At 36.2% G+C, this 13,803-nt stretch overlaps 1 protein-coding gene across 9 annotated transcripts in view; it reads left to right on the top strand.

The window, feature by feature from the left end:
• CTNNA3 (catenin alpha 3) overlaps nt 1–13,803 on the top strand; it is a 1,750,900-nt gene that overhangs the window by 441,753 nt on the left and 1,295,344 nt on the right. For all 9 annotated transcript variants that reach the window (XM_028481840.2, XM_028481834.2, XM_028481839.2 and 6 more), the window contains one exon: nt 12,668–12,931. In XM_028481840.2, the coding sequence (XP_028337641.1) occupies nt 12,668–12,931 (264 nt within the window). The remainder of the gene's footprint in view (nt 1–12,667; nt 12,932–13,803) is intronic.

Raw genomic sequence — 13,803 nt, 5'->3', positions numbered from 1 at the left:
GCATGTTCAGATGTGGGCTGTGGTGGTCAGGCCTGGGTCAGAGATCTGTACTGCTTCTGATGTGCTGCCTGTATAAGCACCAGTAATGGCTTCCCTTGCCCTACTCAGATGCTGCTTTGAGTCTAAGCCACCCTTGTCTCTCATAGCTGGGCTCTTCCTTCTGTCTCTGCCACTTTTGCCCTAGTGGGGAGCTATGCCACAAGGCAAGTGGGGCCTGTGTGGGCACTTGGCATGTGTTGGGGCACAGGCTGTGGCGGTGTGGCTGCAGACAGAAATGGGGCTTTTTCTGATGAGTTGCCTGTGTAAGCGTTAGTAATGGCTGTCCCCACCCTTCTTAGATGCTGCTTCAGGTCTGAGCCACATCTGTGTCTCACAGCTAAGCTCCCAAGCAGGGCTGGAGCACTCACTAGCTCAGGCTGAGGTGCACACCAGAGCAGTGTAGGAAATCTGCCCCCTCAGCTCTGCTTCAGGAACAAGTGAGTGTGCACACACTCCTCATGAATGGAGTTTATGGCTTTAGCTGTTACATTAAGGTGCATGATCCATGTTGAGTTAATTTTTGTGTATGGTATGAGGCAGGGGTTCAGCTCCCTTCTTTTGCATGTAAATATACAGTTGTCCCAGCACTGTTTATTGAAACGACTACTTATTCTTTCTGCATTGAGTTGTCTAGACACCTTTGTTGAAAATTAATTGACTATAAATTTAAGGGTTTATTTTTGAACTCTCAATTCTATTCTATTGATCTATATGTCTATTCTTATGCCAGTAACACACTTTCTTGTAGCTTTTTAGTAAGTTTTGAAATTAGAAAGTGTGAGTCCTCCAGTTTTGTTCTTTTTAAAGATTGTCTTGTTTATTTTGTGTTCCTTGCATTTTCATATGAATTTTAGGTTCATCTTGTCAATGTCTGCAAAAAATACAGCTGGCATTTTGATAGGAGTTGTACTGAATTTATAGTTTAATTTGGGGGAATATTGCTGTCATAACAATATTAAGTCTTCCAGTCCATGACATGGAAAGTTTTTCCATTTATTTAAGTCTTTTAATGATGTTTTGTAATTTTCAGTGTAGAAGTCTTGCACTTATTTTGTTAGATTCATTACTAAATATTTTATTTTTTATTGTATATAATATTGTTTCCTTAATTTTATTTTATATTGTTCATTGCAAGTGTATAGGTATACAATTCATTTTTGCACATTAACATTGCATCCTACAACCTTGCTCATCTCATATATTAGCTCTAATTTTTTTTTTTTAGTGAATTCCTTAGGATTTTCTGTATACCAGATCATGTTATACTCAGATAGTTTTACTTCTTTTCCAGTTTAGATGCCTTTTGTTTATTTTCCTTTCTTAAATTATTTGACTAGTTACTGAATAGAAGTGAAAGAGGATATTCTTGTTGTATGCCTGATCACAGGGAGAAAGCATTTAGACTTTCACCATTAAGTATGATCTTAACTGTGGGTTTTTCGTAGATGCCCTTTATCAGGTTGAAGAATATTTTTGTCTTTTTTTGCCTGAAGTTGAATGTCTCTGAGTATTTATTCCTTACCTATCCAACAGTGAATAAAAATGGGAATGAAAGTTCAACTCACATTTGGGTAGTAAGAGCTAGAGAACCTTGAGGAACATAGCTGGACAATTAGACCAAGGGTGATATACTGTCATTTTTCTTGTGCATTATGCTTTTAAAAGAGGTGATACGATGAAACTGGGTCTTCCTAGTAAGGTAATTTTTTAGATACTTAATGTAGAAATGGTCGTCCTCTATTAAATTACTTTTTAAAGATCATACCTCATGGCTATAAGTGTCTCATGAGTTTGGGTAATGCTCAGTATTTAGTGTGAACTATAGTTTTTCTAAATCATTTATGTGGCAATCCTTTATCTTAGACTTGAATGACCATTGCTATACATTTATAAGATATTTAATGATGTTTAACATCAAAGGTAGTCTTATGTTACATTTGGGCTATAGAGGTATTTGTGATATAGTTAGTCATAAAATCATCTTGATGGCAATAAATAAACCAAGGGGTTCTTGCTGACTCTGGTGTGCTATATAGAATGCATTTTCGAATGGTTTATTTCTGCATTAGAGGAAAACACCAACCTTCTGGGGGTTGTCCACATTCCAGAATCTTGCGTCTGTTGTATTTATGATGGAAACAAGGCTAAAAAAGAGTATTTAGTCATCTGCTGTTTCCATTTGGTGCTAAACACATACTTTTCTCTAGAGTGCAAGAATGCTAATTTATTTCATGTACCAGGGTGGATTGCAGCCATTCCTAGAGACATGAGTATTTAAATTGGCACAAACTGAACAGCGAATATTCTGCATATAGAAGATACAGTCTCAGTATCTAGTTCTTGAATAAGGCAAAATCTTTGTTAATTAGGGATCTGGATTTTAAATACAACTTACCTTCTAATAGGCAGGCATATACAATTGACCTTTCAACTACAGCCACAGCCATTATGTTTTGAGTTCAGAAGCTTTTTCTATGCATTCTGGTAAGTATGAAATATGACATAAGTAAAACTCACAAGTAAATTGTGGATATTCAGGTAAACATGTTCTGAGATCTGTCTCTGGAATGAGAGATAAAAGGGAGCAATAAGTTTTGTGCTATTTCTGTGCCCTTTATCTGTCTTCTCAGGTATAACTAGATAATTTCTGGTATTTTATTCCCATATGTGATAGGATAATTTTTATATGTGTGAGATGTTTCAAATTAATTGCAAATTTTTAATTTGAGTTGATGTTCATTCATTCATTAATAAACATTTGTCACATATCTTTCATGTGCCCTCATGGAGCTTACATTCCATTGAAGAAGACAGAAAACAAACATGGTAAATAACTATAATATAAAGTATATTAGTGATAAATAGTAGTAAGAAGAAAATAAAGCAGGGAAAGAAGTATGGCATGTTGAGAGTGAAATTGTTGGATGAATTTTTAGATAGAGTGGCTAGAGGAGGTCTTACTGAAAAGTTGATTTTTGAGTAAAGACTCAAAAGAAGTGAGAGAGTGAGCCAGTCATGGATCCAGAAGAGTGTTCCAGCAATGATATGGCCTAGGGTAGGGATGGGATATGCCTAGATTTTTAGAGAACCAGCAAGGAGGTCCATGTTGCTGGATCACAGTGAACAAGGAGAGTAGTAAGGATGAGATCAGAAAGATATATAGGGTGGTTTGAGCAAAGCAGTGACATGATGACTTGCTAGAGGTGATAAGATGCCAAATTCTAGATAAATGAGGGTAAAGGTGATAGAATTTGCTGACAGACTAGATGTGAGATTTGAGAGAAGAGAAGTAAAGGCTGACAACAAGGTTTTTGTTTGGACAACTGGAAGAACTGCTACTGAAGTGGTGAAGACTGGTAGTAGTGGTTTGAGGGGTATTATCAGGAGCTCAGGTTTTGATATGCTATGTTTGAGAAGCATATTAGAGAGCCAACTGACTTTTATGTCAGCTTTTTTGGCTCTCTTTTACCTGGTGCATTTTGAAATGCTCACCTGCCTCTCTATGAAGCAGTTCTTAACCTATGTATGCTTTTCCTTACACTTCCTATAGTAATTCTGATCTTTTCCACCATTGTATTTTAGCATATTATTATTTAACAATTTCCAGAGAGCAGAGGACTTCAGAGTGGGTGCTTATTTTTACTTTGTATTTCCTTCTAGCTCTTAGTTCATTTCCACTGTATAAATACTTCTTGAAATCAGTATCTAAGAATACTCAAAACTTAACAAGATTATTAACCTAAGTTGTTTCTGTTTTCCTCAATCAGATGGATCTGATTGTTGGTCAAGCTAGGGAGCACTAACTTAACTTTCTGAAAAGCATGATAAATATGGGATATCTTACATGCATTTGCTCAAGGTCTTGCTTCCTGCTGGGGAAGGTAATTAGAAATCAGATATTTTTCAGAACAACCTGTGATACACAGCAATAAGAACTGAATGACACACTTACATGTAAGTGCTAAAAACTGTCATCAACAGCTAGGCAAGAACACTTGGAAGAATAGTTCATAGGCAAATCTAGTTAGCCTAATTGGGAACACAATTGAAGAAGAACATTTCCATTCTAGAATGAGTATACCTTAGCTTTTTGCAGTTGTGATTTCCTTTTCCAAAATTCAAAATTTTATCTCATGGAAAAATAAATTATCTTAAGGCAGTAACCCTCAAAATTCTCTCATGTCTTTAAAGTGGTGATAGGTATTATTAATTCATTGGTCATTCTGTGCCAGCTCCTATACAAGCCCCAGGGAATGAAATTATTAAGATATCATTTTGGCCCCAATAGGAACGCTTAATTCAGTGAGAGACACAGATGTATCAATGAATAAGTATAGCAAATGGTAATGGTTTAATAAGTCCTAGATTAGTGCTGTGTAAGTACTATTGGAACACATGAGTGTGTCCATGGATGACAGAACATGAGAATCCAAATTGTCTTGAAGGATGAATGGACATATAGCAGGAGATATGAGGGGAGGCAGGGACATAGCTCATGCAAAGGCACCTGTAGAACCTCATGTGATTCTGCGTGGCTGGAGAAAATGGTGCCTGTGAGAGAAGTGGTAGAATGTAAGGCTAGAGAGAGCAGCTGGAGTCAGATCATGCTTGTCTGTAATAAACAATATGAGAGTTATTGTGTGTGAATTAACAGTCACTTGAAAATTTTAAGTTGGGGAGTGAAGATCATATTTGAAGTTTAGAGAGACTCCTCTGATTGTGTTACTGACAAAATATCGTATTAGTCAAAAAGTTGTCTTTAATATTTCTCTAATTTGTTTTGTCCTCCATGTATTCACAAGCACTTCCTCTGTTTTCTCCCTAATCATTTTCCCTCTAGACTACTACTAGTAATGAGGACGAGAACAAAAGGTACTTACTGGAGAAATATTTAATGAGGAGAATAACAGATCTTACCTAAAGGTTAGGATGAGGGAATGGAAAGGTCAAGGATATTCCTTAAGTTTTTTGTTAGTCAGCTGGATATTGGGGCCCTTCAGTCTGAGAATGTTGGAGGAGAAACATATTTGGAAGTGTGTGTAAAAAAGCAATGGGTTCAATTTTGGGCATGTATATTTTGAGATCCAACTTGAGTTATGCTCCTGGAGCTCAGTAGAGAGGTCACTACCTGTCAATTTAAATTCAGTATTGTCATTTAGGAAGACAGGGGAGAAATATTTAAGGAGGGAATGTTGCCAGTAGTTTGCTGTATAGAGAGGAGTCAAGTAAGAAAATGCTGGAAAAATGTTTCACATTAAATTAGGTAACCTCATTAATACCTTGTGAGGTAGAAATTATTATCCCCATTTTGTAGCTGAAGTAAGGTTAATTATTACAATCAAAAGCTCCTGCTATTGGAGTGTTTTTGTGTTGGAATTGTAACCCCAAAGTTCATGATATTTTCATTATGAGACAGACTTCCTGCTTTGGAGTTTCTCAGCGTTTGCCTCATTTCACCCTTAGCTTTAAAGTCACACCTTGTAGCAGGTTTTTCAAGCCTGTTGAATTAAACTTAAAAGCCAAAGTTTTTTGCTCTGGGAAAAGCAACCATTAAGCTATCACTACTAAGATGCTATGTTTAGAGTTGTTATTTTATCAAAGGTAGATTAAAATAGTAAAGATGATACTTATTAATTTTACTCTTTCTTCATGTATCATTCACTTTTATTTTGGGGCAAACTAGATGACCTTATCAATCACACTTTAATTTAGTGTTATAATTTTGGCCTGAGGTTATCTTATCAGTCTTATTCTGAAACTCAATTAAGGAATAAGTTTCTAATCCGAGTTGTATTAGGTGTGACAGTTATTTGTCAGGAAGGTATGCCTGAAATGTGAATTTTCTTTTGGGCTACTACAGAACTGTAGGGTTTTAGGAAAGTCCTTAGACAGACTTTGTGAGAGATAATGAAGCTACTGACAATAACAAAAAAATGGTATTGGGTAGAAAGAGTGATAAGACAGGAGCCAATCCTGGATCTTATTCATAGCTGGGCCATTAAATGAGAAAGAATAGAGAGTGCTTTCATGTAGGAAGCATTATAGCTATTTAATCAATGTTGGCTTTCTTAAAAACAATTACCACTATCACTTTTTATTAATTAAAGAAATAATAATACTTTTTGTATCTCCTCATGGGATTCTTTGTGAAAGAATGACTGGAAACATGTTAAACAGGATAAGCCACTCCATGAATGTAAGGGATTATTAACTAGGAAGTAGCATCAACATCCCTGAGTTTGGATCCCATTTATACTAAATGATGCTGTTTGCTTTCTTAGATGCACCAGAATACTTGGAAAATGGTGATTTATTTCTGACAAGTGAGTCACAGAAACTTAAATAAGGAATTGTAAAGATAATGATATTTATTGATCCTTGACTAGATGTTAAAATCCAACTTAACTCCCATAGGTGTTAATTAATCTATACGGGAAAAGTTTTCTGATTTATGGATATTTGAATTTTGTTAGATTAAGTGATGAAGTATACACACAAATGGAAGGAAAGCATGAAGTATAGCAATTAGGTCTTACTGAAGTAGCTCATTATTTTTATGTTTTTCTGCTTATTCTTTTTCCTTTAATCATGACACATGACTCCAGATAGAATTTATTTTTTAGGTATAAATTCAAGGCAAATAATAGGTTAATATATAGTATTATATTTGTTTCAGATGGATAGAAAATGAAATGAATATAGTGTGTTTCTGAACTTTACATATACATTTTCTTAACTGACACAGTAGTCTGCATTAGAATTAAGTAATATGGCTTTTCTAGGAGGTTTCTTTGGAGGTATTAATATTCACTTTGGTGTATTACAACTACTTAAGGCATGCATTAATGGCCCAGAGTACATACTTTTGGGGATATCTTGATACAATCATTATATGGTTTCTTAGTTTTCTATTTGAATTTGAAGAATTCTTTTATTTTCTCCTTTATTGAATTTGTCCTACTAACATGAGATAGAAAATGGGAAATAAGTATAGAAAAGCAGTGAAGATCTCTCTCTGCTGCTTAACAATGTTTTGATTGTAAAATCTTGCATTTTTTTCAGTCATTTTTTTTCCCTCAGAACCTTCTTTTTATCTCTGTAGTCTACTCTTGTTTCACCATCCTATATCCCTCAGCTCAGTTAAGGCTAAGTATTCAACTTCCTAATTTATTTTGGAGAAAAACATTTAAATTAGCAGGTGTTTGCACTATTTGTTTTCTGATAGAACATGAAGCTGCCCACTGACAAGTGATGCAGTTAGCAGGCAACATCTTGGCAGAGAGAAGATTGGGGATAGAAGTCAACCAAGAATGGAATCCAAATAGCAAAGTATCCATTAGGCTTTTCTCTGCATGTCTTCTGAGTCTTAAGAAAACAAAACTACTCTTTATGAGCTCACTTCCTTCCACTACCAGAGAAGTGGGTTTGTCAGCTCCAGAAACTTCATTCTTCATTTAAACACCTGGAAGAGAAACTCAGTAATTTGCATGTAGTTCTGCTTTGTTGAGCAGAATATCTGCTGAGCTATTCTACTTGGGCAGGGATGTAGCTTAGTAAGGAAATTTTCTCTGATTTTTTGAAATGTGGGTTTGTTCAAGGGTATATGGAATCAATTGCTGTGAAAATCCTTTAGCTTTGCCCTTTCTTATGGCCAAGCTATCGGAGCTTTCCTTTTTTATTTTTCAAACAGAAGCCCTTAAGTTGGTAGAAGATACTTGCAAACGGACTGCATATCCAATTTTTGTATCTTTCCCTAAATATCATGGGAAATGTAACATGACAGGTCTATAGCTTATTTATACCAGTGAATATTTGCTTGGCTTTATTAACACTTCTGTTTTGTCTGATTTTGTGTAAACTTTAAAAACTGAAGTATAACATACATACATAAAAATGTACAGCTTATAAACATACAGGTCAATGAATTTTGCAAGCCAAACACACCACCTCCAAGGTAACAAGCACCCAGATCAAGAAACAGAAAATTACCAAAATTCAAAATATCCCTTATGCCCATTTCCAGTCTCTAATCGCCCCTCCAGAATAAACACTATTCTGATTTCTAAAACTATACATTATTTTTGCCTGAGTTTGAACTTTATATAGATGGAATCAAGTAATATGTACTTTTTTGTGTCTGGTGTTTTTCATTCCATATTTCGTATTGTAGCACGTACCTGCATTTTTTTCATTCTCATTACTTTGGGTTGTTCCTAATTTGGGGCTCTATGAAGAGTGTTTCTATGAACACTTTTATATGTCTTTTAATGAACATATGAAAATATTTCTGTAAATGTGTATTTTCTCCCAGGAGTGGAATAGAGCTGGTTCATATATGTTCATGAACATATACATATGTTTAGCTTCTGTAGGCACTGTCGGTTTTCCAAAGCAGTTATATCAATGGCTTCACTAACATTTGATGTACAGATAGGTATAATTTAATTTTACTCTTTAGCTTTCTGTGGCGTTATCATGTACAAGTTTGTCTAGACTCTCTGGATTATGTATATTTTCCACACATTTGATTTCTTGGAATAATCATATCCCAAGTTTCTTATCCTTTCTGAACATAACTTTCTCTTACTTATTTCTTATTCATTTGTCTATTTGTTTCTTCAAAAATAATGATTAAGCTCCTAATACGTGCCATGTACTACTAGATAATGGATAAAAAATAAATAAGTTATAGTGCTTTCATTCAAGGGAAGTATAATGAAGTGAGGGAGACAGCAATATGAATAGATATATTTTTAAGTGATTTCACTCAAGTCTAAAAAGCTTCATCTTTGATCTGTTGTTTCTAGATTTAGTAAAGAAGTCCATTAACAACTTGTCAAATTCATTCATTATGTCTAGGTTATTAAAAAATCATGTGTATTCCAATATAAATTTCCCTTTTTTGAAGTAAACAGACCCCATATTTTAAATTCCCTCATACAGAAGTCATCCTGTCTTCCAAATTGCTTTTTAAAAAATACATTTCTTTAATTCTTTTTTTTTAAAGTATAGTGACCATAATTATCCACAGTACTTTGGGTCCTAAACTCTAGGGTGTGCATGTTTTTTTGCTTGCTTCTTTGGTTTTTTGAGAGTTCAGTATCTTCTGATGTCCTTCTTGGTAATTTACAATACATATTTAGCTTCTTGGTCTAGCACACAAAATTTTCAGGTTTATATCTTCAAGAAACAACTTATGATGACTCCTAGGTTCTTCTCCTTATTGTAACATTCATCCTGGGTGAAGGCCCTGTAACCTTCACACACATGACTTTAGCTCCCAGCTATGAGCTAGTGATTCACAGATCTCTATTTCTAGCTCAGTTCTAGGTCCATGTATAGTATATTTTAATTTGGATATTATGCTGGCATCTCACATTTCTCAGATGACAAAAAGTACTTTACCTTTCTCTTCCAAATGCATTATTCATTCTGTATTCTCCATCTTGGTGAATGCATCACGATGTGCACAATGGTGAAAACAATTTTCTAGATGCTTCTAGATACCTCCACCCCCTTCCATCTGCTTCTAGATACCTCCACCCCCTTCCATCTAAGTATCACAGAGTCTTACTGTTTTTGCCTCCTAAATATTTCTGGATCCATCCTACTACAGCCTGGCAATAGTGTTCAACGTTCAGGCCCTCATTGTCTTTTACCTGGATTATTGCCTGGTGTCCCTGACTGAAATTTCATTCTCTCTAATCACTAAATGGTCACTGCTAGAGTAATCTTTGAAAATACACATCTGAGCTTGTTGCTCTTGCAGTTCTTTAGCATGGCATCTGCCTGCGTTTCTAGCTAGATTCATCACCATTCCTGCTTAGCGTCCCTATACTTGTAGTGCCACCTGCAGTAGCATGCATTCTCCTTGCTCTGTTATGCCTCAGGCCTTTGCACATGCTGTTTTCTTTTTTGGGGGCAGATGTCCTTTATTTATTTATTTTTTTAGCATCTTTATTGGAGTATAATTGCTTTACAGTGTTGTGTTAGTTTCTGCTTTATAACAAAGTGAATCAGCTATACATATACATATATCCCCGTATCTCCTCCCTCTTGCGTCTCCCTCCCACCCTCCCTATCCCACCCCTCTAGGTGGTCACAAAGCACCGAGCTGATCTCTCTGTGCCATGCAGCTGCTTCCCACTAGCTATTTATTTTATATTTGGTAGTGTATATATGTCCATGCCACTCTCTCACTTCATCCCAGCTTACCCTTCCCTCTCCCCATTTCCTCAAGTCCATTCTCTACGCTGCATCTTTATTCCTGCCCCTATGTTCTTCAGAACTTTTTTTTTTTAGATCCCATATATATGTGTTAGCATACAGTATTTGTTTTTCTCTTTCTGACTTACTTCACTCTGTATGACAGTCTGTAGGTCCATCCACCTCACTACAAATAACTCAATTTCATTTCTTTTTATGGCTGAGTAATATTGCATTGTATATATGTGCCACATCTTCTTTATCCATTCCTCTGTCCATGGACACTTAGGTTGCTTCCATGTCCTGGCTATGAACAGTGGTTAGACACCTACTTCTGTCCTCCCTACATCTTGTAAAAAAGTTAATTACCCCCAAATCCTGCATGAAGTAGCAGACAGCCTTTATTTTTAGAAAGGAAGGAGCTAAAAATATAGTAGTCCTGCCATTTGTTAACCTCAGGTAACATTATCTGAAGGTAGCAGAATCTTGTGAATAAGTCATGGGATTTGCAAACAGAAGACTTAGGTTTACATCTCAGTTCTTTTATCCGCCTTTTAATCTCCTTAGACTAAATACTCATTTAGTTAAAATGGGGCTGATAACACCAGCCTTACTGCCTTAAAGGGTGTTGTGATGATCAGTGAGATACTATTCAGAAGCACTTTATAAATTATAAGTCATTATACAACACAAGTCCTCACATCCTTTTGTAGTAGCAGATAAGAGAAATCCTTCCCATGCAGGAAAGAGTATAACATAGCTGTTAGGATCATGACTTAGCAGTTGCACTGACTTGGGTTACAATGCAAGAAATGCCACCATTTAGCTTTGTCAGTTGGCTCATGAACTCAGTCTCTCTAGATATCAGTTTTCTCATCTTTAAAAAGGAGAATAATATGCATCATGAGTTTTTATAAGGATTACATGAGATATTGTATGTGGAATGCATAAGTTACTGTTAAGTTCCCTTGAATTAGTTTTCTTTAAAATAAACTTTTTATTTATATTAATAATTTTAGATTTCCAGAAGAGTTTCAATGATAGTACAGAAATTTCCCATCTACTTTTCTTCTGGTTTCCTTCATTGTTAGTGTCTTACATTAGCCACAATGAACAAACATTGATGCATTACTATTAACTAAACTCTGGGCTTTTTTTGGAATTCATCACTTTTCCCATTAATGTCTTTTTTCTGTTCCAGGATCTGATCCAGGGTTCTATGCTGCATTTAGTTGTCATGTCTCCCCAGTTTCCTCTGATCTGTGACAGTTTATCAGTCAGTCTCTTTGTTTTTTGTGACCTTAACAGTCTTGAGGAATACAGTCCAGGTATCATGTAGGATTTTCCCCAGTCTGGTTTTGTTTGTTGTTTTTCTCATGATTAGACTGAGACTGTGGGCTTTTGGAGAGAATTCCAGACAGATGAAGTACTCATCTTGTCACAACATATCAAGGAGTACCCGATATCCATGTGACGTCATTGATGATGTTAACATTCATCTCTTGGTTAAGGGAGTACTTGCCAGGGTTTTTCACTGTATATTGAGCTAGTTTTAACCAGTTGTCACTTATATAGGACTTTCTCTTTCCTCTCCTCCCACTGTTTGAAATGCTTTTCATTTATATTTATTGCAAATGTCATCTCTGAGGAAATATCTTCTCTGACCACCCAAGCTAAAGAGCTTCTTTTCTCAAGTCAGTCAGTGTTGTGTTTTCTCGATAGCATTTTTCATTACCTGAAATTGTCTTGTGTATTTGTTTTCCCTAGTTTATCCGTTTGTCTTTAGGCCCCTTCCCTCTCAAGCAAGTACATAAGCTTCAGGAGAACAAGGTCCTTGTAGGATTGTTCACTTCTGTGCACTTGACATCTAAGCACAAGAGCTAGCATATACTAAATGCTCAATAACTATTTGTTTGAATAAATGTCGAAGAAAGAAAAATCCAGGATTAACTTATTAGCAAGTATTTCTGAAAATGAGTGGAAGATAGCTGAATGGTGGGAAGTTTAATTTAGTATTCTTAACTTAATTGGTTTAGTTTTAACAAAAAGGTTAAATGCAATCATCACCTTCTATGCAAATAAGTAATCAGCATCCTTGTAATTCAAGCTGTCTTATAATTCACTTCATAATGTGAAAGCCAAAGTATTTTTCTGACTTATACGTATATGACTGACAAATGTAAGAGTTACTCAGTTATCACACATCTGTACCATTGTGACCTTTATTTGCTATGGCTTAGCTTTCCTATTACAGAAATTTTAACAGAATCAGGAGGAGTATAGAAATAATTTATGCCCTTTATTTTAACTTATAGTTATGAATTCCTAGTGTCTATTATCTTTTCATTTATATTGGCAGAAAAATGGAGCTTCTTGGCATAAATCTTTCTTCCATAACCTCTCTTTTTATTTCTTTCCTCAGGACCTAAAATCTCCAAATCAGAGGGATGAAATTGCAGGTGCCCGGGCCTCATTGAAGGAGAACTCCCCCATATTGCATTCAGTTTGTTCAGCTTGTTTGGAACATTCTGATGTCGCTTCCCTCAAAGCCAGCAAGGACACAGTTTGTGAAGAAATTCAGAATGCCCTCAATGTAATTTCAAATGCTTCACAAGGCATCCAGAATGTGTTAGTCCCACCAGAACCTCAGGCAGCAACCCTGGCAAGTGCCCTTGATGAGCTTGAGGTAAGTTGAGAGAAAATTAAAATGTGATTTGATGTACCAATATGAAAATTAATAGATATGTGTTCTCAGATCTTTGGGTTGGGGTTCAGAGTATGAGTAAATAAAAATCCAGTGACCTAATCAGTCTCTATCATTGTCTGTGTTTTCCAAAGAATTGAATAGCAGGACAATATTCTATCAGTAGACTTCTGATTCCTCTACATCTCTGCCAAGGAAGGCAATGCATTTAAATTGGGATTGTTAATTACATTGAAATGATGACTTTATTTTACATAGATCAATTTATGAAATGTAGGATTTATTTATTCCACAAATACTTATTATTGGCACTGTTCTTTCTGCTTGGGATATAATTGAGAGCTGCTCTCTTAACTCCTCACATTTTAGTTTGGACTAGGGTGGCTAGTGAGTATTAAGGCTAAATTTTGTAAGTAGAGCCAACTGGATTTGACAGAATGGTTGTGGAGTGTAAGAGAAAGGGAAGAGTCATGGCTGGTGTTGCAGGTTAGCTCCTCTAGAAGCACACACTGGACAGAATTTGGGATACAATGTGTTATTAGGAATCAACGTGTGTGAAGGGAGAGGAAGGGAGCAGGACTGAGCAGAGGAAGAAGTCTACCTGTGAGCCAGACCCACAAAGCAACCAATGAGCAGGGAGCTCTGGAGAGAGTGTTAACCTCAAGAAATAGCCAGGCCTCTTTCAATCACTGGAAGCAGGTCACCCTACCCTGGGAAGGGTCTTACCTCCAGGCAGGGGGGCTGGGGATAAGCCCTCTGCAGCTGCTGCAGACCCTGAAGGAACTGACAGGGGGGCCATCTGCTGGCCTCACCCTCCACAGGTAGGCAACAAGTCCTACCTGGAAGGGGGATAT

Source organism: Physeter macrocephalus, chromosome 20, assembly GCF_002837175.3.
Source record: "Physeter macrocephalus isolate SW-GA chromosome 20, ASM283717v5, whole genome shotgun sequence".
Taxonomy (NCBI): Eukaryota; Metazoa; Chordata; class Mammalia; order Artiodactyla; family Physeteridae; genus Physeter; species Physeter macrocephalus.
Note: the sequence above shows the minus strand (reverse complement) of the source record. Positions and strands in the feature narration are given on the sequence as shown.